This window comes from Arvicola amphibius, chromosome 1 (genome assembly GCF_903992535.2).
Source record: "Arvicola amphibius chromosome 1, mArvAmp1.2, whole genome shotgun sequence".
Classification (NCBI taxonomy): Eukaryota; Metazoa; Chordata; class Mammalia; order Rodentia; family Cricetidae; genus Arvicola; species Arvicola amphibius.
Window position 1 is genome coordinate 124,553,121 of NC_052047.1, and position 27,401 is coordinate 124,580,521.

The following is a 27,401-nucleotide window of genomic DNA, read 5'->3' on the forward strand; positions in this document are numbered from 1 at the left end:
ACACACACACACACACACACACACACAGAGAGAGAGAGAGAGAGAGAGAGAGAGAGAGAGAGAGAGAGAGAGAGAGAACACAAGCTCAAAATGGGGGAAAACCCCTCAAGAACTTGTTTTAGTACAAAAGGACTTTATTGGGGCTAACACAAGTCTAGCTCTTTATATCTGATTGGAGCTAGGTGATCATATAATAGATATCTCCTGACTCATGATTGTTTCTTTGTGGGCTTCATCAGAAAATATTTACATGTGTGTATGCATGTGTATTGCAAAGTACATGTGTGCATGTATGTGATGTGTGTATAGAGGTCAGAGGTCAACATTAGGTGTTTTCCTCAGTTACTCTCCAGGTTAATTTTTAAGCTTTTTAAAATTTTTATATGCATTGGTGTTGAGGGAGTTGGATCCTCTGGAACTTGAGTGAGTTAGATAGTTGTAAGCTGCCCTGTGGGTGCTTGGAATTGAACCTGGGTCCTCTGAAAGAGAAGCCAGTGCTCTTAACCACTGAGGCATCTTTCCAGCCCCCAGCTTAATTTTTTAAGAATAGTTTTATTTTTATCTGTGTGAGCAGTTTGCCTTCATGTATGTACGTGCGCTGTGTGTGTGATCACTGAGGTCAGAACAGGGTTCTGGAGCCCCGGAACTGGAGTTACAGATGATTGTGAGCTGCATGTGGGGGCTGGGAACTGAGCCCAGATCCTCTGCAGAGCAGCAAGTGCTCTTAACCTCTGAGGCATCTGTCTAGGTCTTCCCCAGTGTAGGCTTTGAGACAGGGTCTCTCACTGAGCCCAGAGTACCCTGCTTTAGTTGGATCGGCTAACTGGCAGGCAAACCTCAGGCACTCCTGTCTCTGCTCTCCTGGCGGTGGGACTACAGGTACACATCACCACATCCAGCACTTTCACACAGGTCCTGAGGGTTGAACTCGGGCCCTCATAGCTGCATGACAAGCAGTTTTACTGGTTGACCTACATTCTTAGCTCCAAAACGGTACATGTATGCATGCATGCGTGTGTGTGTGTGTTCTAGTTTGATAATAAAAATGACAGATAAATATTATCTTCCTTACCAGATGAGCAACTTGACTAGGAAATACTCCTCTTAATAATTCTAGCAAAATTCCTGAAGCTGATTCTCGACTGGAGGTTTGAGTGACTTTTCCACCCCTGAATTAGCATTGTGGCCTAGGTCCTACATTCATTCTTGGAACCAGAGGATGAAGGCAGTCTTACACACACACACACACACACACACACACACACACACACACACACTCACACAGTGGGCCACGGAGGAAAGAATGGAGGATCCTTGCTGCCTAGGCAGAGATGAGATGTCTACTGTACTTTGATTTGATTTCTTGTGGTCTGGGAGCACTATGGCTGATGGGCAAAAGCATGCCGATGATCCTCTCAGGCTGTGGCATCTTAGACTGCTGCCCTGTCCCCTTCTTTAAGGCATGAACAACAAAGAGAAGACACAGGTGAGGGACAGCCTCCAAGTGGTACCCTGCTCCTCCGGAGTCCGTAAAAGCAGAGAACAGAGTTGGGAACAACTGTTTTTTTCCTGGATTCTTTTATTCTGGGGCCTTACTGAGGCCCATTCTTCACCTCCCATTGGCCCAGCCATTCCATTTTATAGACTTGGTAGCAATGTAAAGAAAAAACCATTCCTTTCTTATAGTTATTGACGTTTGAGTGGCTGCCCCTGCTTCTGGTTTCCCTCCTTAGTGCTTGGTTTTGATGCACAGTTTGCTCTCTCTTCTTCCTTTCTTACCAAGGAAGTAATCCTTGACATTTTAGGAAATCCTTATGCTGCTGGGTAACAAAAAAGTACGCTGGGGTAGGGTGCAGCTGTGGGGACAGAATGAGGCTGCTGTCTGCACAGTGAAGAGGAACGGGCCCTTGGATGTGCTCCCTCGGGTGGTGCAGGCATGTGCCGAGGGACGATGCTCAGCTCTCCAAGTGCTTCTGAGTTGCTTAGGGAGCTTTCCCAGTGTGCCTGCCCTCACCTCCTTCCCAATTCCACTCACTCAGTATCTTTGGGACTGAACATTTTTATAAACAACTCCCCAGGTGATGCAAGTGTGAAGCCATGCTGAAAACGAGGCAATGACTTTCTACAGGTAATAAATTAGGAATATAGATTAAAAAAACCAAAAAGGAAATAGAAATGTAGAAATAGATCTTAGACAACACACACTTGACCTGCGTGTAACTGAGGACTGATTTCACAAATATCTTTGAATTCCCCAAATATGCAGGTAGTTAAGACTCATTCGCAAAATGGCTTAGTGTTGACTCGTAACATAGCCTCATCCTCCCAAATATGTTAGCGATCTCTAGATTACTTTTGATACCTAATGCAATGGAAATCCTACACAGATAGTCGTTGTGGTGCATTACCAGAGAATAACGGCAGGAAACAAGTTTGTACAAGTTCAGGACGAGTGCAGGTTTTTCCTTCCAAATATTTTTGATAGTTGGCTGATGACATCGTCAGATATAGAAGCCTTGCATATGGAGGGCTGGCTGTACACATATAGACCTGCATATGGACTCACATATGCAGAGGATGTTTCTACCAGCTCTAGGGTTTATCTAAGGATTGCATAAGGAGCTGGAAAGAACAGTTTCCTCCGGAAATGACACAAAACAAGTGGATTCCGAATTGGCAGTGTTCGAATTTTTAAACCGCAAGTGCGGTGCACTCTTTTCAAAGAAATACTGCTAAGTGCATATGGAGAACTTGCCAGACAGGGCTCTGAGAGCCCTCTGAACTTAGATGGTTTGTCAGTGTGAGGGCAGCTTCCTGCCCCCACAGATGCACACACAGTATCCAATCGCCCACAGCCTCAGCAGCATCCTCTTGACTCAGCTAGGATGCTTGACTTCTGAGTGTGAAAGTAACCAAATGACTCATCCATCATCATCTGTCCATTCATACTTTTAAACTTAAGCAATGATATGATCCAGATACTCCTCTCACGGCCACGTGTGACATACCTGGTCTTTCTGTCCTATGCTTGGGCTGTGTCAGCTCCAGCAACATATATGCCTGAGGTGGAGATGCTTGAGGCAGACTAAGGAGCTAAGGCAGAGTCCATAAGCTGGCAGGATGCAAATACATTAGAATGGCTTCCCTAAAGCTCAGCAAAATCCTCTCTGGCGTCTGCATTCACGAACCCAGAGTCACCCTTGAAGGCAGCCAAGTGTCCTTTGAAAAGACCGGTATCCTTCAGTTCAGCCCAGGCTGGCAGTGCCCCAAGCTGACTTTATTTAGCCAGAAGATCTGGCCTTTGCAAACATCTGAGCTTGCAGCTTGCAAACTCCTGCACCACGTTAGTAAGATGAGCGAAGCATCCCCCCCCCCCCCCCCCAGCAAGTGAATTGTCTTTGGACAATACATTGTTTCTGTTTCAGTCTGGCCTGTAGTCTGCTGCCGGAAGGACAGCTTTTCTGCCTTCTATTTCATCAGGGGATCACATGTGGTAGGCTGTCAGTGTTGATACGTTGATAGAACAAATACACACAGTAGGGAATATATACAATTTGTAATAAGATGTGGCAGTCATTGGCTTGGCAGGATGTGAAGCATCAGAGCAAGAGGAAAAAGGAGTTAAGCTGAACGGTACTTAGCTACACTATGGGTGGGAACCTGGCTAAGTACTTGTACTTTATTCTTGGCTGGTTCCGTCCACTAAGACTTGTACAGTAACAGCTGCGCCTTGCATCTGTATTAGCCCAGTGCAAGAGCTTCTAGCCAGGCGAGCTGTTAAGCACTAGAAATGTAGCTAGCAAGAGTGACAAAAAGATTTTCAATTTTTGTTTAATCCCCTTAGGTTTGTATAGCCTGCCTGTGGTTAGTTGTTACCATGTTGGATGACACAGATTTAGACAGCAGGCAGCCAGTGGATGATCGGAGCAGGACAGTGATCACCAAGGCTGGGTCATCAGAGGGCATGTTTTCTCCAAGGGCGTAGGCTGCGTGGAGTGGGAGGAAGTGTGTGGGAACGTTACTGACAGTACTTGACTTTTACTAGGTAGTGACTGTGTCCACACACTGAGTCAAGATGGACTCAGCGAAGCCTCAGAACAGCCCTGTTTTAAAGTGTGTAATTATGGTCCATATTTTACACACCAGGCTATTGAGAAAGAGCAAGGTCAATGAACATTTCCAAGGTCACGAAGCTGAGAAGTCATGGTACCTGGTCCAGGCAGCTTGCCTACAGAGCTTCTACTCTGAACCCCCAGCCCCAGTCTGGAAGAAAGTAAATGAGTGTCCCTTAAGAGCATATCCTACGCTGTCCCCTGCTGCCGCACGGTCACACATGACATCTCATTTAGATTTCTTGACAATTATGTGACATTGCAGTCCTATCTCTTCTGTGGTTGTGGAAGCCGGCTCACGGAGATGAGCTATCAAGGAGGCTGATGAACCTCTGGGGAGCCCAGCCAAGGCTTTATTACAAAAGCTCCATCCCCGAGTTACTGAGGGCAGCTAAGGTGGAGCCAGCGGGGGAATGGGCGGGAGGAGCTGGGGTAAAAGATGTTAGGAAGGATCAGTGGGATTCCGCCAGCGACTAAATGGCGGGGGTGAGGAAGGCGGGGGAGGGTTTCTTCTGGAACAGAGAGCTGAATGACAAACAGGAGCGCGCCTGCACCATGCCAGTGGGGAGTGTGGGCTCCGGAGAGGGAAGAACGGGTTTCTAATACAAGTGTTACTAACCACTAGCGGAATGACCTTGGGCAAAGGACCCTGTGAGTCTAAGCCTCCCCGGGGATAGGGGATAGAATGAAGCTCCTCCTACTCTTCCTTCTCAGCGCTGCCATGGGCTCAAGTTCAGATTATGCCGTAGATATGAAAATCCTTTGTAGACTCAGGTTCATGACAGCCATGTGAAAAATCAGTCTCTCTCTCTCATCCTCTCTTTCTCTTCCCTTCTCTCAGGCAGACATGCATCTTGCTATGTAGCCCAAGCTGACCTCAAACTAGAAATCCTCCTGTTCCCTGCACTGGGAGTCTAGGTATATACCCTCATATCTGGCTCTCGAGTCCTTCTTAATGCCAGCGAGGCCAGGTACCAGGTGAATATGGACCAGACTGTTCCACTTCAGCCCTGGAGATAGAGGAACACGACTTACTTCATTCTAGGCTCTAGGTTCATCTCTAATCTTGGAGGAAAGGGCAATCCTTCCCAGACAAAATCAAGATCCTCAAGTGGAGCAAAACCTGTGTGCCAACAGCTGCCGACAGCTGCCCCTTTCCGCTAAGCTCTTGGAACACGTGTTCTCGCGTGAGCTTCTTAATAGTATTATAAGAGCAGGCATTATTATTATTTCCATTCTGGAAAAGGGAATTGAGGCTCAGAGAAGTACAGAAAGCATATTTATAGCCTTCAGCTTATGGGTGGCCAATTGGAAGTTCAAACTGAGATCCACTTGGTTTCTGAGATGTAGGCTATATCTCCTGCTGATGGTAGCCTTCCTACTTGAGGGCTGGCAAGCTTGGGACATCCTGAGAGAGGTGAGAGCCTAGGAAAGTATCAGGGTCTCTCTTCTTCTCTAACCACAGCTAACTGCAGCTAGTGTTAGAATTTCTACCTCACGTTAATAGCAAGTTTGGAACAAGGATGGACAGCCAAGGATGCTAACTTCATACCACTAACCTAGTGAGAACTGGGTGAAAGAGGAAGGTCAAAGTCAAAACAAAAATATAATTGGAACCCTCAGTACCCACCTGTTCAAAGTATAATGGATGCCCTGTGGTACTTAGAACTGAGCGTTGGGAGTGGAGTAGAATTACAGCCTTGACACTTTCTGGGACAGTTATCCCGCAGAGGTCCCTTGGAAGTGCCTCTGCTTTAGCCGCCTGGTGCTCATAGCATCAATCATATGTTCCTAGTATATTAGTTTCCTAAGGCCACTGCAACAAATTCAAAGAAATACAGGTACCTAAAATGGCACGAAGTTAGTGTCTTACAGCTCTGGAGACCAAAAATGGATTTGTTAGGGACGAAAGTCAAGGTGTCAGCTGGCGGCTTTCCTCCTGGGAGACTAGAGGGGACATTCTGTTCCTTGCCTTTTCCAACTGCTATGGACCCACATTCCTTGGGTCACGCCCCTTCTAGCAAGAACACCACACCAACCTCTGCTTCCACCGCCAGGGCTCATCCTCTGCCTGGCCCTTCTGCCTCCCTCTTAGAAGGACTCTTGTGGTTCCATTGAGCCCCCTCCAATAAGTCAGTGTCATTCCCCTTTGCAGGGTCCTTAGCTTAATCGTATCCGCAGAGGCCATTTTTCCTGGTAAGGTGACAGTCACAGTTCCGAGGGCCTTTTGTGTAACAAGCGAGGTGGGGAGAGGGATGGAGCCTGGCATCCTTTCTCACTCCTCGCTGGAGCTAAGTTGCAAGTCTGTCCCCTTTACCCAGGGCCAGATGTGTATTTCCTACCTGCCCCCAGGCACCCTTATCACCCGCCTGACCCAGAGGCATTTGTGTTTGGGAGCTCACCAGTAGTCTATGCAGGTCTCTAGACTGGGTTCAGAGGGTGCCAGGCTGCAGGTTTCCCCATCCCTGACAGCAAGGAGTAATTAAATACATGGTTCCACTGTGAAGCATGCTGGGATTCTTGGCTTCCTCCAGCTACCTGTGTGGAAGTGGGACCTGGCACATTCAGCAGCTCTGTAAATGCCTCCTCTTGAAGAAAAGCTAGTCTGCCCCTGAATTTGCCAAACAGAAATGAGGGGGTGTTTATTTGTATCACAAAGGGATTTAGTTTGTTTCTTAAAATAGGCAGCCTTAGTCCTCTTTAAAAGCATGTTTTAGTTAATAGGGAATTTGATTTGCACAACTTTGCAGAAACAGAACTACTAAACGGTGTTACCTGTACCATAGCTCTTCAGCCTTCCAAAATCTGTCCCCAGCTGCTGGCGGCCAGTTAGGTCTCTCAGCCTATTGGTTCCTCCTCATGGGGCTGGATTATTTACTTCTGTACTAATTGAGAGGCTGCCCAAAGAGACCTTACCCATGGTGAGATGTGGAAGAAACCGATGCATACCTCGAACCCAGCCACGGGGGTCCAGAATTCCTGCAGACGCACACCCTGAACCCAGCCACGGGGGTCCAGAATTCCTGCAGACGCACACCCTGAACCCAGCCACGGGGGTCCAGAATTCCTGCAGACGCGCACCCTGAACCCAGCCACGGGGGTCCAGAATTCCTGTGCCTAACTAGCAAGTAGTATAGTCACCAGGGAAAGCAGAGGCAGCATTCGTGGACAGTCGGACCCATGCCCTTCTTTCTGACGGCAGGACACTAACATAGAAAACGCTCAGCCTAGTGGCATCTCTACCACGATGTATTTATACTCCCTTCTCTTCCTGTGGCTCATTCTTTTGTTCCTTCATGCACCAGACATTTATTTATTTATTGACTATCAGTTATGTGTTAATACTAGGAATTGCATCAGGCACTGGAAAAGTTCAGGATGATGTGCTGTTGATTCCTGGTGCCCTGACAGAGCAGATAAGGGTGAAGAAGGTCCTGGCTCGTGCTTTGGAAGTTCCAAAGGCTCTAGAACAGTGACTCTCAACCTGTCGTGACCCCCTTTGGGGTCAAGCAACCCTTTCTCAGGGGTCATCTAAGACTATCAGAAAGCACAGAGATTTACATTACATTTCATAACAGTAGCAAAATCACAGTTATGAAGTAGCAACAAAAATAATGTTATGTTTGGGAGTCAACACAACGTGAGGAACTGTACTAAAAGGTTGTGGCATTAGGAGGTTGAGAACCACTGCTCTAGAATAAATTGACTACTTGAAAATGGGGAAAAAAAAAACCTTTCCTAATTCATTCTGGGTCAAGGAAGAAATTCAGATCATAATGATAGACCACTTAGCAACTTAATAATAACACTAAGTATAAAGCATAAATACAGCCAAAACTGTACTTAAAAGAAGAGTTTGAGCCTGAAAAAAAATCTTTCAATTTTTAATGAAGAAAAAATGGGAGTAAATTACATGTATTCAAGCAGCTTTGGGAGCCGTGCACGATAGGAGCTGGTATTTGGTGGTTATTTAATGAGGATTCGATGGCCCAGTTCTGAGGGTGGCCAACACTGCCACGATATGGGAACTGCTTACCTCGCTGTCATCTTTCAGAGAAGAAACAGAAGCACTAGGAGACCAGGTAATATACGCAAACACTCTAGTTCCATGCCGCCAATGCATACCTCGGACCCAGCCAAGGGCGTCCAGAATTCCTGCAGACGCACACCCTGAACCCAGCCACGGGGGCCCAGAATTCCTGTGCCTAACTAGCAAGTAGTATAGTCACCAGGGAAAGCAGAGGCAGCATTCGTGGACAATCAGACCCATGCCCTTCTTTCTGACGGCAGGACACTAACATAGAAAACGCTCAGCCTAGTGGCACAGGCCTGTAACCCCAGCCACTTGGGAACTCAAGGCAGGAAGGCCCTGACCAGGTGACTTAGTGAAAACCTGTCTCAAAATAAAAAAGGGGTTAGGGAGATGGCTGAGATGGTAAACGGTTGCTGCATCAGCCCAAGGACTTGAGTTCAGATCCCCAGCATCCATGTGAAACCCAGGGATAGCGACTCACATGTGTAACTCCAGCACCTGGGCTTCAGCAACAGGTGGGTCCCTGGAGCATGGTGGCCTCTAGCCTAGCAGAATCAGTGAGCTAGCAGGTTCAGGGAGAAAGTCTGTCTTAAAAATTACTAAATAACTAAGTAACTAAGAACTAACTAACAACTAAGGTGGAGAACTACTGAGGAAGAGATTCAACACATGGGCAATTTCTAATGAAAACACAAACCAAAAGTCATTCTGAGGAGTCTGAAAAGCATCTTTGGTGATTGTGAGGAACGCTGGGAGGGAGGAAGTGTAGGAGGTAAGGATGGAGGGAGGGAGAGAGCGAGGGAGGGAGGGAGGGAGGGAGCGAGGGAGGGAGGGAGGGAGACAGAGGTGGTGCTGGCTGGAAAGGATAGCTATCAGCGCTTTATTTCCTGGTGTTCTGAAAATTCTAGATGCAGAAGTATGGTAAGGAGGGGGAAGGGGCATATATGTGAGAAAGGAGAAAAGAAAAGTAATACGATTTTCTAGCTAGGATTCTGAAGGCAACTAAAAACCCAAATCAATGATTATGAATTTTAGAAAGGCTGCAAAATCTGCACACTGGGATTGCATTACTCTCCCACATGGAAACAGCAAACAGTTGGAAACACAACGGAAAATGCACATCGAAACAGGGATCCCTCAGATGGTCCACTGTAGAACTGCATAGGGACGCAGGTGGAGAAAATTAAAGACTCCCTGGGAGATGAGAAATACGATTTTATTAAAAAAAAAAAAAAAAAAAAAGCAAGGAAGCAATCAATTCCCGGAGGAGTGACTTGCTCTTGTAAAAGTGTCAATTATCTTGAATTTTAATTTTGAAAATGTAAGGTCAGCTCAATGAAAGACCCAATTATTTTGTTTTATTTTCTTTTTGGAGGACAGGGATTAAGTTGTTGTTGTTCCAATACAGCTCCCATTGGTATTTTAAAAACCCCGAGAAACTGCTTCTGAAGTTCACTGGGAAGAAGAAACCCACAGCAACAGCTAAGACAACACTGAGAATAAGGATACTGAGGGGAGGAGTCGCGGTGTTGGGGCACAACATGTTGTAATGCTGCTATAATTACCCCCCCCCCCTCCATCACCATACTTCATGACAGTTTGGAGCAAAGCTGAAGACCTGAAAGAAGCTCAGCATATATAATTATTGACCACTTATTAAACCTGGCACTGACAATCCATAGAGAAAGACAGAATTATTCAATCAAGGCTGCAGGACAACTGGGTACCTATGGTGGGGTCAGAGTCCCATTGCCCATTAGATTGCAAAAAAAAAAAAAAAAATTACAGATGGATTAAAGTGCTAAAAGTAGAAATGGTATCAAATGCAGGTTTGAAAACATCCTCACGTGTGTGATTTGGGGAATGGAGAGAGTCCCCCAGTTGATTGTTTGTCCAAGCAAGCTCAGAATGCTTTCTTCAGTCTAGTTTCTTCAGTCTGCACGTGGTGTTTGTGATCTCATTTCCTCCTTAATTGTTCATTTTGGTAATTGTTGGTATTTGCAGTGTTTGGGTCTTATGCATGCTCTGCCATTGAGTGGCACCCCCAATCTTAATTCTTAAGCAAACGTATTGCTATGGTGTGTGTGTGGGGGGGGGCACAGCATTTGTGTGAAGGTCACAGGAGTCCGTTCTCTCTACTGTGGGCTGCTGGGAGGAAGCTGAAGCCGCCAGGCCTCTCCAGCAGGTGCTTGTATCCGCTGAGCCTTCTTGCCGGCATCCCCCTCGTCCTTGTTAACACACTTAAATTAGCCTTCTCTGCAGTTCATCTGCATCTTGCACACTCTCCTGGGGAACATAGGCTGCGGCACACTCCGTGCTGTGGCCCCTCCCATCCTGGGGGGTTTTGTAACTTCGCCTCTCTGTTGGTTTCTGTCTCTGTCTTCAAGTTTTTATTTTATGGAAGAATCAAGCATGTATAAAAGAAGACAGATTGCCATTAAGTCCTCGTGGGTCTACCAGGCAGGCTTAATGATGAGTCATGATGATCAAGTTTCTTTCTTTCTCTCTCCCTTTTTTTTTCAATCTATCGCCCTCCCGAGCACACCAAATTACTTTGAGTTGAATTACTTTATCCATAAAGCTTTTAAGATGTAGCCCTCAAAGATAAGGATGCTGTTAAAATAACCACCACGCCACTACCATACCAAAGGTATTTATTCTCTAATATCAATAGGAATAATTGCCTAGTATCATAAAAACCAAGTGAATAGGCCCGTTTTTCTAATTGTCTTGGTGGATTTTTAATATTGCTGGTTTATTCAAATTAGGATTCAAATGACATATGCAGAATGCCTTTAGTCAAGATGTTTCTTTCATTTCTTTGGATATAAGTTTCTCCTCTTATTTTTCTCCTTGTGTTTTTTTCTTCCCTTGTTTCTTACTTGCTGGAGACTCCATATTAATTTTTTGTGCAGCTGCCTGTGTTCTGGGGACTTGGAAGAGGGCGTAGTAACACCATCTAACACGTTCCTGGCATTTGTATTTTCTGTGAATTTGCAGTAGAACCCTTAAGACTACCCTTGGACAAATGTTCACGGACAAGTGTCCATCAGTGCACTGTCAGTAGCTAGTGATGATGGGCCCACACCATCACATCTCTATGAGTAGCTGGAAATTTTCTGCTTGGTTTGAATATGTGCTTTGCAAAGGCTCTGAGCTGGTCCCTAATGCAGTCCACCAGGAGCCCAGGAGTCTAGAGGATGTAGAAGATTTGAGCAACAAAACTGGAAAGACATTCATTTTATAATGTAGATACTCACTGTTCCTTCCTCAAACCACTGTAGCCCTGAGATAGTGAAGCCATATCATAGCTGCATCGAGCTTGCACGGTTTCAAATGCATGTTTATATGGTTTTGGTTACAAATTACAAGCAGCATGGTGGCCTCATTGCCCTCCTTCTTCCACCTGACAATCCCTCCTTCTCCGCTCCCCTTTCCTTCACCTTCTGGTTCCTTCTCTTCCTCCTCATCCTTCCTCTTATTTTCTCCCTCCCCTCCCTTTCATTTTCCTCCTTCCTCCCCTACTGCCCCTCCTCCTCTTTATCCCAGAGTTTCCAACACGTTAGGCAGACTCTCTACTCCGAGCTCCACCCCCATGCTATAGCCCCTTTCTTCTCCTCCTACACTGACTCGACACTGATCTGGGGAGAGGAGCACGCCTCTGCCATTCTTGCTCACTGTTCCTCCACCCCCTTCCTGTTCTAATCATCACTCCTGGTAGGAGTCTAATGCTCAAAGACACATGTATTACGGACCTAAATATCAGCCATAACTACTTCATCTCATACTTGATCTAAAACACAACATCCTATTTCCAAACCAATAAGACACCAGGCACTCTAAGTGATCGTTAAGGGGCTGTAGCTTGGGGAATCTGTTATTCTTTTTGTTTGTTTGGTTGGTTTTGGTTTTTTGAGACTGGGTTTCTCTGTGGCTTTGGAGCCTGTCCTGAAACTAGCTCTTGTAGACCAGGCTGGCCTCGAACTCACAGAGATCTGCCTGCCTCTGCCTCCTGAGTGCTAGGATTAAAGGCATGCACCACCACCACCTGGCTTATTCTTAGAACTCTAGTTAAATTAATTTTTTATTTGTATACAAGTGTGTGTGGTGTGTATGTGTGCTCACATGTGTATGAGGGCCAGTGGGGGCAGTAGAGGTGAGTGTGTGTGTGCGCGTGAGTGTGTGTGTGCACAAGCGCGCACGCGTGCAGAGGCCCAAACTTAACATATGATGTGTTCCTCAGTTGCTCTCTACTTCCTTTATGGAGGCCTCTCTCAGTTTGGAGCTAGTCAGTTCCAGCTAGTCTAGCTAGATAGCTGACAATGGGGATCCCCATCTCTGCCTCCTGAGGGTTGCTAGGATTATAGGGAGCCACCTAGCATACCCAGTGGGGGTTTGGGGATCAGACACCAGTCTTCACAATTATGCATGCGCCAAGTACTTTACCCACTGAGCTGTTCCCCAAGCCCCCTACTTAACTTAGACATCTAATGCCTATGCAGGATGTCACGCCAATGTACCCAATGGAGGACATGAGGTAGAGCTGGTGTTATTTTGCATGATGTTGTCATGTGGAGCAACCTAATGGCTTCTTCCTCCCTTCCCCCCCCATCCCCCTCCCTTCCTTCTCTCTTTTGCAGTTTGCTGCTTTGTCGTGCACAAGCGTTGCCATGAGTTCGTCACGTTCTCCTGCCCTGGTGCAGACAAGGGCCCAGCCTCTGACGTGAGTACCCAGTTGACTCCAACCCTTCCTGGTTTACGGTCGCTTCAATAGGTTTGCTTTCCGTGGTTAAATGCAGAGAGGGAGTGTTGCTGGGCAGGAAAACGGGTAGGTCTCCACCAGGATCTAGGTTAGTGACTGCCTTGACATTGGGGCCTGGAGCCCTGTGTGCATGGCTTAGGCATCAGCGCTCCCAGAAGAAGGCAACTTTTTAAGACGTTTTCTAGTCCTTTGTTGGGAGGTTTTAATGTCAGTGTCCACGAATTAGAAGACTGAGGTTTAATCCTGCTGTTATTCATCCCAAAGTATTAGCTGGGTGCAGCAGAGCACACGGTAGCCCCGCACCCAGAAAGCTGAGAGTTGTGAGCTGTAAGCCAGCCTGGGCTACACTGTGGTGTCCTGTTTCAAAAAAAAGAGCAAAACAAACAAATGAGCAAAGTATGACTATGACTAGCTAGACAGGAGATGCTTGTAGGTAAAGCAGATGAATATTTTCATTTAATCACTATATATTTTAGTATGCACTCAGAAAAAATATTTAGTGACAATTTCATACTTCCGGTATGGACCTAAAAATTCCTACCTAAGAAAAGTTATTTAGGTTAAGCAAAGATAAAGTCATCTTAAAGACACTACTAAGTCACCGACAAGATGAGTGTTATGAGGATAGGGCTGTGATTTGGTGTGAGCTTGTCTGAAGTTTTGGGCATCTGTTGGTTTTCTACACAGCAGTCTTGTTCAGCCCTAGCTTCCCTCCTTCCTTCTGCCAGAGGCTGCTACTGGAGCTAGACAGTGAAAATGCCTGATACTTGCTTTCTAGGGCTGTCTGGTCACTGATAAATGAACTTACACAACCTGAGGGGCATAGGAGAGGGCTTCTAGAAAAAAATCCTTTCTTGTAAGGGAAATGCATACATCCCCATCCCTTCTTTTGCCCTCTTTGGACTTTGTGTGTGTGTGCGTGTGCGTGTGCGTGTGTGTGTGTATGATGCTTAGAGTTGTGGCAGGCTTTGGGGGTTAATGAAAGAGACATCTTGAGCATGGTGCCTCAGAAGGGCTGAAGAAACTTGTTTCATTGATGATACTAAGAGATGGAATCCTTCTGTGTCTCCTCACCCTGGATCGGTGAGGTAAGAAGTTTGCTGTTTGCAGTATGCAGTTCACACGCCCTAATTAATAGGGCTTTCCACTGTGCAGTTTCCCACTACCCAGGAGTCAGCTAGCTCTAGGGCTTTGTTTCTGTTTGTTTATCTTGGATTTTCCTAATTTGTCTTTGCTCCCACACCAGTCTCGTTTCCCTCTTAGAATTGACGGGGCTGGTTATGATGGCCTACATCTTTCTTCCCAGCACTCAGGAGACAGAGGCAGGAGGATCTCTGCAAGTTCCAGGCCAGCCTGACTTATATAATGAGATCCAGAACAATCAGGGCTATATATAGAGATCCTATCTTAAAAAACAAAAACAAAACAAAAAACACCAGATGGTGGTATACACCTTTAAGCCCAGTACTCAGGACACAGAGACAGGCAGATTTGGGTTTGAGGCCAGCCTGGTGTGCAGAGCAAATTCCAGGACAGTCAGGGTTACATAAAGAAACCTTGTCTCAAAACAAAACACCCCAAACCAAAACCAAAGCAAATAAAAAACAAAAATAAATAAACCTAAATTTTGGGCTAGGCCGTACTGGCACATACCTCTAATGCCAGTACTTGGCAGAGGCAAGTGGATCTCTGAGTTTGAGATCAACCTGATCTACAGAGTGAATTCCAGGACAGTCAGGGCTATGCAGAGAAACCCTGTCTTGAAAAATGAAACAAAATAAAAAAATAATTGGCAGCTGACCTCAGCTTTCCCCAAATAAGGAGGGGCTGCCCTCTGTCCCGCTACTCTTCTGCCAGTGGTCAGCCAGTTAGCATCTTGCTGCAGCTCAGGAGTCGGGTGTAGTGGGGGTTCAGGTGATGGCCGTTGCCATAACAACAAGAACAGTCCAGTCTAGAGTTTCTGTTGCTGATACATTGCTTGGGAAATGTGATGCTTGAGGCTGAGAACTCCAAGGGAAGGGAGCCATCCAAAGTTCTTTCAGATCTGAGACAGAACATTAGTTTATATAAAATTATACAAAAGGGAGAATTTTTAGCTTCTGTTATCGAAAAGCCCAAGAGAAGATCTGACATGATAAGTCAAGCTGTTTCAGTGAAATTCCTGGGAGTCGTCGTCTTCTTCGTTTCTTGGATCAGCGTTCTTGTGTTTGATTCATTTTTAGGAAGTTTTCCTCCTATGAGAACACAGCGGTTGCTCTACCTTTCCTTTCCTCTTGTATCAGCACTGCAACTCCTGTGACTACATCACCATGGCCAGAAGCAGGGGCTATGCTGATTGGCAAGCTCTGATCATGTGCTATGGTGCTCTGAATGTTTGTTCTCTCCTCAGACTCATGTTGAAATTCTCACCCCCAAATGATGAGATTAGAGGCAAGACTTTTAGGAAGTGGTCAGGTCAAGAATAGGGAGCATTCATGAATGAATGGCATCCATGTCTTTAGAAAAAGGACCTGAGAGATGTCTCATCCCCTCCACCATGTGAGGTACAACAAGTGTCTTAGTTAGGGTTTCTATTGCTGTGAAGAGAGACTGTGTCCACAGCAACTCTTATCATCATGGTGGGACATGGTGGTGTGCAGGCAGACATGGTGCCAGAGAAGGAGCTGAGTGTCCTACGTCTTGGCATGCAGGCAAGAGAAAGTGAACTGAACACTGGGCAGTATCTTGAGCTTATATGAGACCTCGAAGCCCATCTCCACAGTGACAGCTCCAACAAGACCACACTTCCTAACAGCGCTGCTGCCTTTGGGGGCCATTTTCTTTCAAACCACCATACCAAGACAATAGCAATGTAAACAGAAAAGGGCTCTCACTACACACTGGGTCTGCCACTTCCTTGAGCTTGGACTTCTTGGTTTCTAAAGCCATAGAAATGGTTTAGTAATTTAGAAGTCACCTATTGTGGTTTGGTGACCCAGACTCACACAGGAAGTTTTGTGCCAAAGATGGTTCTAGACAAATAGTAATTCAGGGATGAGTTTGCCAAAGTGACTCTGGGATTTCTGGAGTTGAGGCAAGGTTCTCCAGATGTCTGTAAGGATTCTCAAACTCAGCTTCAGTGTATGCTGTTTCCCTGATGGCCAGGATCCTGGTACCAAGTGGCAATTAGAGTGATGTCATCCCCGGTTGCTCCTACTGACCCATCTGCAAACACGTGGGCTCCTTTCTCCAAGACACTGTCCTCTGATAGCCTCGAAACACTGGCTCTTCTGGGAGAAATTCTTCCACCAGAGAAAGACTAATGGCCCTATTTTGGGCTTCTTATGCCTCTGACAGGAGTAATGGAACTTGCTAGATTAAAGATGGGGTTTTTCCTGATGAGGGGAAAGGAAAAGTGTGTCTGGAACCTAAGACTTCTCTTAGGGAACCACCATGACTTGTGGATAAGGTCTACAGAAAACTCTAGTAACCCAACCCAGACAGATTACATGGTCCAGACCCTTTAGGAATGAAGGTTTAGATTACTGTAGCAGGCAAAGAACCATCATCAGCTGAGGTACTTGCTTGACAGCAGAGGGCATAGAATGAGTAGAAGAGAGTTACAAGCAAGCACCATCTATGCCCCTGCAGCCAGTTATAGAAGTGAAGACTGTAATTATCATGTGTATTTTGTTATGAATACAGTTTGTGTATGTATGCACCTGTATTAAACAAGTATCTGCCTTCTTTCTCCTCTTAGTCTTTTGTCAAGTAAGATTAGATGTGCCGACTTCAGGTCAGCACTTAAGTTGTTAATTCTACATCTTAGTATTTAAATATAAGGTATCAAGAGAAGAGGAATCAGTGCTCAGTGACTTTACCTCACTCCCAAGGGAAGAGATTAGTGTATTTGTGGTTAATTCAGATCTAATGGTATCAAGTGGACTATGACTTCGTTGTTCTTTATTCAGAAATTAAATATAATTCAATTATAATGCAGATACCAAGTTCAGAAAGGATGAACTTACAATGGTTGAGTTTTCAAGTATCAGCTTGCCTGGGTTAAGAGATGCCCTGAGAGCTGGTCAAAGAATTTCTAGGTGGGTCTTTGAGGGGTTTTCCGGAAGACCTTAGTGCTCAAGTCAGTAGACGGAGTAAGGTGCATTGCCCTCATCTGTATGGTGGGTAGCATTCAGGCTGTTGAAGACCCAGGTAGAAGAAAAAAGCAGACAAAAGGTTATTAGCTCTCTGTTTGAACTAGGGCATCTATATTTCTTCTGGCCCTCAGTATCACTGTTCCCAGGTCTGAGGTATTCAGGTTTGGTCCAGGATGTATGCCATGGCTTTTCTGCTTCTCTAGCCTTTGGACTTAGCTTTGGTGGAGATGAACTACTGGACCCTCTTAATTCTCCAGTTTGCAGATGGCAGATAATGAGATTTCTCAGCCCCCATCATCATGTGAGATGATTCACATAACCAGTCTAGATATCTGTAGCCACATCTTTCCTCTTGGCTCTGTTTCTTTAACACATGCACCTACTCCCAGAGGTGAGAGCTTGTATTCTCATTCCCTGGTTAAAGAGTGGGGATGGATGGCCTCTTAGAGGAACCCTAGAGAATCATATTGTGTGCTGGTTAGAACTATAGACTATAGAACAGACTATAGATTCAGCCCTCTTAGACATAAACCTGTATAACCTTGGGGTAGTTATTTTAGATCTCTTAAATTCTTCTACTGAAAAATGAGTAAAATGATAGCCCCTACCTTACAGCATTGTTATGAATGTCAAATGCATAATTATCCACGAAAACTCCTAAAACAGTGTTTGATACTGGCTTTATATAGATGATGATGATAATGTTGATGATGATGACAATGATGGTGATGATGACAATAATGACGAAGGTGACAGCAGTGACTACTTGTGCATGTGGGTGGGTAGCAAGAACAGACCGAGCAAGCCTAGAGAATGGACAGACTTTCTGTGGACCATCTGGCCGTCTTCCCTAGGACTGTGAAGGCTTCGTAGGCAGCATAAGGAGCAACCCTTCTCTGTATGAATGGGAGAATGCAGCCATTCCTTCCTTTAGGCATGGGGAGAACAGAGTGCTCCCCCAGTCTCCATGCATAGGATTTGGCAGCCTACCTGCAATGACTGTCTCTCTCTCTCTCTCTTTCTGGATGCTATTCCAAGAAGGTCTGTTGGCAGCAAGAATGATGAATTGGTCCAGACTCCTGAACTGACTTGACTCGGTTCATTGACCTTTTTTTCTGCCTGTGGTTGGAGACATGATTAAAGACCTGGACACACCTGCTTGTCCACCTGGATAGGCTGTCTTTGGCTTCTTCTGGTGCTCTTGCCGATCTAGGTGCCCCCCCCCCCCCCGCATTTGACCTTGAAGGACCAAGTATGCAGCAAGCTTATGAATCAGAAATGCATATTTTTGTCTAAGGAAAAGAATGATCAAGGTCCCATGCCATGTTGTCTGCTATTCCAAACACCACCTGAACTGGCGTATATTCTAGACATCATTACAGGTTTATATTTGTGTGACATTGCTCTATAGATGGAGTCACACTGTGATATACTAAGTCAACCACCGTCCCAATGAATCCAGTTACCGATGCAACCATTCAATGGCAATGAGACTAGACAATATACACAGCACTCACTGTTGGAAGACCTCAAAACATGGCGGAATTTGTAAATGATGTTTGCTCTTCCATAGGCCTCTTTCTCCTTCTTTTCCTAACATTTCGGATTTTTAAAAATTAATTTTAATTTGATTTATTTATTTGTTTGTTTTTTGAGACAGGGTTTCTCTGTAGCTTTGTGGCCTGTCCTGGAACTAGTTCTTGTAGACCAAGCTGGCCTTGAACTCACAGAGATCCGCCTGCCTCTGCCTCCCGAGTGCAGGGATTAAAGGCGTGCACCACCACTGCCTCGCTCTTAATTTTTTATACAAGACTTATTTTATTATATTTATTTATTATTGGTTTTTCAAGACAGGGTTTCTCTGTATAGCTCTGGCTGTCCTAGAACTTGTTCTGTAGGTCAAACTGGCCTTGAATTCACAGAGATCCACTTGCCTCTGCCTCCAGAGTGCTGGAATTGGCTTGATCATAGTCTTTCTCCTCCCCAAATCCTCCCAGATCCTCCTTACCCACCCAACTTCATATTCTTTCTCTCTCTCAGAAAGGAAAATCAAGACAAACAGACAAACTGAAAACAACAACAAATCAATGAGACAAAAAAATAATGGAACAAAATTTTGTCTCCTCATTCTTGGTCTCATCAGATTGAAAACTGTCCTCTCTGGGGCATCTTAGAGTCCATTCTGGAGCTGCCATAGCATCACTTTGGGACAATGTTAGGTTACAAAGCACCAGAGCAAGAAAGGGAGGAAATATCTTCGAGGGATGGAACTAGGGAGAGTCAAGTGAGCTGTTTGCCCTGACTGGGACCTTTATCTGTGCTTGTGCATATGTGGTGGATTGGCTAGAGGCTGGATGCTTGAGGCTGGGCCCACTCACATGCCTGGCGGTGATGAGGCTGCTGGTCCAGGTGCCTTGGCTATCCTTCATGCAACCTCATCCTTCATTCTCTGGTTAGTTTTGGTTTGTTCATATGATGGTTTCAGGGTTCCATGAACACTAAGAACATTTAAAGCCTGTTTGTTGGGTTTGCGAGCGTCCCACTAAACCAAGGTTGTCTCACGCTCAAGTCCAGATTCAAAAACCAGACCTGACTGTGTCATTAATCTGCATGTCCTCTCGACTCAGGGAGCCACTGTAGGACAGAGCTCTGGAGGCCATCACTCTGTAACTTTTAGAAGATCTGCAGGCTTCCTTGTGATTCAAAGAGGCAGAGATGATTTCACCGAAAGAATGCACCCCACTCATTCCCTGTCCCCGGCTGATTTAGGCCTTGCTGGCTACAACTAAGCCAGGTGGCAGGCCACTGATTATGCTAGTGGTAGCTAAGAGTATGTACTTGGGATTCAGACATATCTGAATTTGGGGCCTGGCTCTACCCAGATTCTCATTATGAAAATTTTTCATATGAAAATGAAAAAGTATGTCTTTCTACTTTCCTGTGCCGTGGTTTCTTTATATAAAACAGGATGTTAGTACCAACCACATGGGTTTATTATAGGGATACTTTTTAAATGTATCGAAAATGGAAAAGGGCTAGCAAAGACAAGTGGGCTAACAGCACAAGCTTCATAAGGCCCTTGCTTGAAAGTGCTCACACAGCCTCTGATGAAGTCTTAGTCACAGTAGCTGAGGGTCTTCCTATTGGTCTACCTCCCTCCCTACTCTGAGTATGCCAAGAGTCCTCCACAGTCCCCGATCCAGAGCATACCAGCATGATATAATTACCTTTCCATTTCCATCTTCATTATTTTATATAAAAGCTCAAATTCCGTGATGCAATGCTGGGAACTCAGTCTTTGCATCCAGGAAGCACTGGTGTCAGATTCCAACTCTGCCACTTATTGCTTCTGTGACCTTGTTAAAATAATTCAATCCCTATAACCTTTAGTCCATATCTTTAAAATGGGAAGGATAATACCTAAATCCTTGGAGGTAGGTGTTGTGAGTCTTCAATGAGAAAACTGCTTGGACCACACCTGAGATAGTATCTGACCCATAGCAACACTCAATAAATGGTTTTAAAATTATTATTAATATCTAAAGGTGTCTCTACTTCTCAGGAATGAATGCAGGCCACCCTCTGACCTGCCAAAGAATAATGGCTAATAAAAATAGCACTAAGTATTGAACAGGGGCCCTGGGCCAGGCAGTTCAGAAGTGGAAAAGCACTCCCTAGGTGGTTTGTCAATATTTTATAGTCTTAGAAGTAGTTTGTGATTTGAAAATGATGGAGCCTAACCCCTTTGCCCTAAGGATGACAATTCTAGGAATTCCTGCTAAAGGGTTATTTAAGGATAGGTGCATCTATTTAGCTAGAATGACATTCATTGCATCAGTATTTATAGCGACTGAAATTTGGAAGTGACTCAAGCAACCACTGATGAATGCTTATATAAGAGAAATCTATCTCATCCTCATAATGGAATCCTGGGCAGCGATTATGTATCAGTGTCTGGGGTGACAGAACTGGTGTAGATCTTGGCGGATCCAGTTCTTATGCAAGTACATATGCCTTTCAGAATGAATCAAAATGCATGCTTGAGGCTTATACATTATCATACGAACTTATATTTTACTAAGAGCCAAGCTAATTAAATGTTGGTGTAGGAATACTATCATTATTTATCTCTTTTAAAGAGCAGATAGTTAACTTTAGAAGTGTATGAAGCACCAAAAACATGAAAGTATTATATTTTTATAGTATTTAAATTATCATTTATAAGCTGGGTATAGTGGTACATGCCTTTAATCCCAGCACTCAGGAGGCAGAGGCAGGTGGATGTTTGTGAGTTTAAGGCCAGTCCGGTCTACAAAATAAGTTCCAGATAGGGCTATTGCCCAGAGAAACCCTGTCTCAAAAATTTTATATATATATATATATATATATGTATATACATACATATATATGTATATACATACATATATATATGAAGCAGTATTTGAGATATGCACTGTTTGATATTAGATATGCAATATTTAATACATACTATGCAGTATTCTATACACATGAAAACCAGAGGCCACATTTCCTAAACATATTTTGGTGGTGACTGTTAGCTCTGCTCACTGAGTTGAGCACAGTGAACAGTTTATTCCAGTTTCTGCATGTAAAACTCTGAAGGTCACTTGGGATTGTTCTGAGGCTGGCTCCTCCCGTTTTGGTGGGGATGATGCTATTTCACATCTAGCCTAAACTCAGGTTCCCAGTTCAAGTCAGTCAAGACTGAGCACCATTAGAAGCTTGGGTGTATCTGAAATACTGCAGAGAGGCTTCTGGATGCTCCTGAGAGCCTCTGTCATGGGGAGCCTGCTTAGTTCCCACACATGAGTATCTTCTGGTGTTCCTGATAATATTCTGATTATCTGTATGTCATGACCTCAATTCATGTGTGGCCCAAGAAAGGGAGAAAAGTCGTGACTTTGTTGTGCTTGATTCCATCCATTATAGTGTGAGTGGCTTATCTTATCCTATGTGATAATGTCCAGTTTCCTCGCCTCAAGAAAACAAGTTTTAAAAGCTGCTTTCCTTTGAAGGCCTGCATTGCTCTGCCTTACATAACAGCAAGTGGGGACATCTGTAGCTCGCTTCCAGCAAGGAAGCAACAGCTAGGGCTGAGACATCTTGGCACCACCATCACCTGGACCAGAACAACCATGAGGCGTTCTCACCAGGGGCCACATAGTTTAAACAGTACAGGGCCTTCCTCCCCTTCTCTCCCTCCTCTCTAAATCATCTATTATTTATCGCCATCGGAGAGAACACCATCTTGCTAGAATCACATCCTATTTATATAACACTGCAGACTATAGCTTCTGGATTCACAGCCAAGATACTCGGCAACCATGTTGTGCATTACCAAATGCCAAAAGGATGCCTCAGAGGGTGGTGGTGGAGATGTCTGGAGGATTGTCCTATCTAGGTCAAATATCTAAAAGACCGCCATATATCCGTGCTTTTTAGTAACTCTCGAGGGCAGAAATTAGATCTGAGGACCAGCTGTGTAGGATAAAGAGGAAGCTCACACTAGTGTTCACTAGTGTTTTTGTGTGATTACCAGCTCCCATCCCAGTGGAATGGCTGACTACTGGGCATGCTCTACAGGCTGTATTTATGGCAGTTACACATTTTTACTGGTGGATCCTTATGAAGTCCTGCTCTGAGAACAGAGGCAATGGGGGGAATCTGAGGCTAAGTCTCCCTTTATCCAGGAAAGAACCAACTAACCGACCCACAGCTTAATCTGTATGTCACCTAGCTATCGTCTCATGGTTTTCTGTGAATTATAAGGAAGTTATAGACATGGTAGAGAGAAATTAGATTCTTTCTTTCCACAGTTTGGTCATGTTCTAAACGAATCTGTTTTCCTTTATAGATTTCTGTTTCCTAATATCTTTTGGAATCCAGGAAGCCTGAAGCGGTGGGCGGTGGTCCTAAACATCGGCCACAGTTCTATCACTAGCTAGTGATCTTGGGTTGCGTCCAGCCGAAACTGCCTTTAGTTATCTGCAGTGAAATGAGTTCGTTGGTCAGGAGCTAGCTAGTGCCTTTCTGGGTGTTGAGAGAAAATTAGTGCAGCTGCATCAGCCGTATCTGAGTCTGACTCGTGTCATTTTGTCCCTAATTCAAACTCCACAGGGGGCGAGACTGTTTAGTCAAGATGGCGTTCCCCAAACGGTCAGGGCTGGGCTTTGAAGGAGCCCCTTCAAGATGAGGAGCTGAGGAGGTTTTCAAACGGAATGGAGGGCCTGCTGTGGAAAAACAGAAGCAAGGTGTCAAACAGAACAAGGCATCACGTGCACACTCCAGTTTCTGAATATTGGGCTGGAGAGATGGCTCAGTGCTGAAGAGTACCCACTGCTCCAGCAGGAGACCCAAGTTCAGTTCCCAGCACCCACATCAGGCAGCTCACAGCTACCTGGAGGTCCAGCTCCAGGGTATCGGATACCCTCTTCAGGCTTTTGTTCTCTGGACACACACACACACACACACACACACACACACCTTTCAAAGAAAACAATTTCTAAATGCTACTTTAAAAACTATGTCCAGTGCCCAGGATTACCTGGGTGGTCTGATAAAAGCCCAAGAACTGTGTTTTTAAAATATTCTCAAGGAATTCTGATGGGTGGGTAGGCAATATAAGCAATATATATTCTGAGGCCAGAGCTGTTGGGCTTGCATTCCAGGTTTCCTCTAACACGAGCTAGCTGCCATAACCTTTCACCTCCATTTCCTCTTCTGGAAAAGGAAGAGAAGAGCTCTGGCCTCAAAGGGTCCAGGTGGGGATTAACGGAGACTAACCCGGGTAAGGGCTTCCCCAGACACCCTGTGCCCTGTGCTTCCTAAGTACGATCTCCACTACCGCAGCTCGGAAGACTTAGGTGGCGAGTGTGCAGCCTTATCTTGGGCATGCCACACATCCATTCTGCTTTCCACTGAAGAGAAACCCAGGGTCCTCTCCCATGGTGCTCTTGGGAGCCAGACCTAATAAAATGAGGATTTGGGATGAATGCAGATTCTTTTTTGACAGTCAAGTGAATCCCACATGAACCTGCTCTCTGGGCTATGGGCTGGCAGAATGGGCTCGCCAAGGTCAGCATGCAGCTGCCTGTCCCTCACTGCCACAAAGACAGAGCTTCGTGCTGTGGAGGCAGAAGCAGATCCATAGTGCTGGAGGAGCAGAGATGGGAAACCAGCTGTTTTCGCTGCTCTCATAGAGTAAGCCCTAGCTTATGAATGAATGAGTTCAGGTTCTCCTGGTCAGGGTGGGGGTGAGGATAGAGTAGGACTTGTCTTGTTGGATGAGACAAATTCCTAGAAGCCTCTTGCCTCTGAGCCTGCTAGCCCAGGGAAGAGGGGAAGGAGAAGTGAAAACGCAGATGGCTCTGGAACAGGCACTGGACTCCGGAGTCAGGAGATATTCTTTCCAATCTTTCTGTCTTCGACCTTGTGTGATGCCAGGATCTCCCTCACCTTAAGTGGTCTAGGAGTCTATTGTTTAAAAAATTAGGGGCGGGGAGATGATTCCATGGGTAAGTGTTTCTGCTGAGTCTGGACCACCGGCATGCATGTAAAAAGTAGGGCATGTCTGTGTATATCCTGTAACCCCAATGCTGTTGAGGGGTACAGACAGGAGGATCACTGGGGCCTGCTAATCAGCCAGCTTGGCAGAGAAAAAATGTCAAGCTACAGGTTCAGTGAGAGACCCCATCTTAAAGGCATAAGGCAGAAAGTGGTGAAGCAAGACACCTGGGGACTTTCTTTGGCCTTTACTCAGACAGGCAAGGGCACACACACACACACACACACACACACACACACACACACACACACACACCAGGGCCAGAATTCATTGATATAATTCTGCTGTAAGCATGTCACACTCAATAGCTCTTCATTTTTCATTATACATTAGGAAACAGATTCTCATTGTTAACATCCCGCATTTCGCACATGAGGAAATTGAAGTATTCGGGCTTGCCAAGGGATTTATCTAGAGACACGTGACAGTGAGCAAGCTCACACTCAAGCCCAGGCCATCTCACCCTCAGCCCATGACCGAAGCAGCAGCCGTTATTTGCTTTCCATGTGTCCTGCCAAGACTTGGTGACCCGCAGTCTCAGGCCCATTGGGTCCAGATACACTTGGCACCTCTCACTGCTGGACCACCAAGATTCCTTCTCTGCGTCATTTAGAATTTGGGCTCAAAACTGCTGGCTTTAGGCTGGGTCAGTCCCACATTTCTGAAAGCTGTTTATTATATGTGAAAAGTAGCAGGCTCGATGGATTGCCACATGGAGAACTTTTCTTTGTCATCACGAGCCTCTTATGCTTCCTCTGGTCCCTACACCTCCAGCCCCATCCATCAAGTTAACCACCGCTCAGGCAAGCAGCAGTTTGCCTGTTCTCCCCTCAGGCGGCTATTTTATTTTGCAAAGAACATTTCGTAGATTGAGCCTCTTACTAAAGCTGAAGTGTACAAGGTATTAGTATTGACTGCGGGTCCCCTGTTGTGAAGCAGGCCTCTAGAGCTTGTTCAGCTGGCTTGGCTGCCACTTGATGCCTATTGATTAGTAGCTACTCATTTCTCTCTCAGCGTCCAGCAACCAGGCTTGTACTCTTTGATACTATGCATTTGACTGTTGCAGAGACTTCATAGAGTGCTTGTCCTCCAGTGGTTGGCTTACTTCACTTAGCATGGTGTCTTCAAGGTTCATCGATGTCATATCATATTGCAGAATTTCCTTCTCTTTTATGACTGAGAAGGATTTTAGCGTATGGGCCTACCACAGTTTCTTTATCCGTTCATTCACCAAGGGATACTGGTGTTTTTCTGCATCTTGACTCTTGTGGCTGGCGTCGCAGTACACATGAAAGTTTTGGGCTCTGCAGGGTCTTAATTTCCGTTCTTTAAATCTCTTTATTGGGTTTATTCATTTTATTTTTCTGTGTAGATATTTTGCCTTCATGTATAAATGTGCACCACGAATGTGGTTGGTGGCCACAGAGGTGGGAAGAGGGCATCAGATTCCCTGGAGGGGGCGTTCCAGATGGGTGCTGGGAATCAAACCTAGGTCCTCTGTAAGAGTAACAAGCGCTCTTAACCTTGTGGCATCTCTCCAGTGCCTTGATTTCAGCTATTTTGTATAAATACCCGGAATGAGATTACTGGATCATATGGTTGTCCCATGTGTGTCTCTCTGTGTCTACATGAACATGTGGATTTACATGTGGAAAGTAGAGGACTCCTTCAGGTGTTGTTCCTCTACAGTATAACCCACTGTGCTTTTTTGAGACAAGGTCTCTCACTGGCCTGGAACTCACTCATTGGGCTAGGCTGGCTGGTCAGCAAGTCATGGTAATCTGCCCTTCTGTACCTCCCAAGCACCGGGATTCCAAGTGTGTGTCACCTTGCCTGTGCATACATGTAGAGGCCAAAGGAGTCCTTCTCTGCTACCCTCTGTCTCATTCCTCTGAACATGGCCTCTCACTGAACCTGGAGCTAGACTGGCAGCGCTAAGCCCTAGCAATTCTGTTCCCAGACCCAGTGATTGAGGGGGACCCTGCAGGCAGTCATGGCAGGCAGGAAAGGAACCAAGAAGAGGTGATCAGTTTGACATCATCAACCTGGATCTAACCCAAAGGAGTCTGGCGTCAGGCAGTTTATTCTCAACAAATTTAAACATAGTATAATTTAGAACGAGATTTCCTGGTGGGATACAGTTCCCCATGCACAAAGAAGTATAATCGCAGGGGACCTCAGCTCAGGGTACATTCATTTCTTCCAAGATGGGCCCTAGAGTTGGGCTAGCTTAAGGATCTAAGGAAGGCTCTGGCCTGGTCTCAGTCATACTGAGGGTCATTTGGGCTATTAGCCACCTCAGGTCCTGGCTGTGGGAGCTTGGGGAAGCCCTGGCTACATAGGTAATGTAAGGGTCATTTAGATAACTAGCCACCTCTAATCCTGGTTGGAGGAGTTTGATATGGCCTGACCCAACAGATAACTGAGATCACCAGGCTGTTAAACATTTCCAGTTCCCAGCTTCCTGGATGGAAGAACAGGTTATACACCATTCCCATTGGAATGACAATCCCGTGTGTTTAACATTCCTGGTTTCTCTGAGATCTGCAGAGCAAGGACCTTCATGCTGTGCTCCCAACACAAAATTCTGGGGTCACAGCTGCTTGTGGGGCCACATCCATTCCCCCCCTCTCTCTGTGTGTGTATGTGCGTGTGTGTCTGAATGTATGGCAACGTGTGTAGAGGCCCGAGGTTGGTGTTGGGAGTCTTCTTCTCTTCCAAGAGCTTGGAGCACAGACTGGTTGTCATGACCACTATGAGTTTTCATGAATTC

General features: G+C 45.5%; 1 protein-coding gene across 2 annotated transcripts in view; it reads left to right on the top strand.

The window, feature by feature from the left end:
* Nucleotides 1–27,401, top strand: part of Prkcb (protein kinase C beta) — a 342,543-nt gene that overhangs the window by 121,959 nt on the left and 193,183 nt on the right. For both annotated transcript variants that reach the window (XM_038342586.1, XM_038342577.2), the window contains exon 3: nt 12,786–12,868. In XM_038342586.1, coding sequence (XP_038198514.1) covers nt 12,786–12,868 — 83 coding nt within the window. The remainder of the gene's footprint in view (nt 1–12,785; nt 12,869–27,401) is intronic.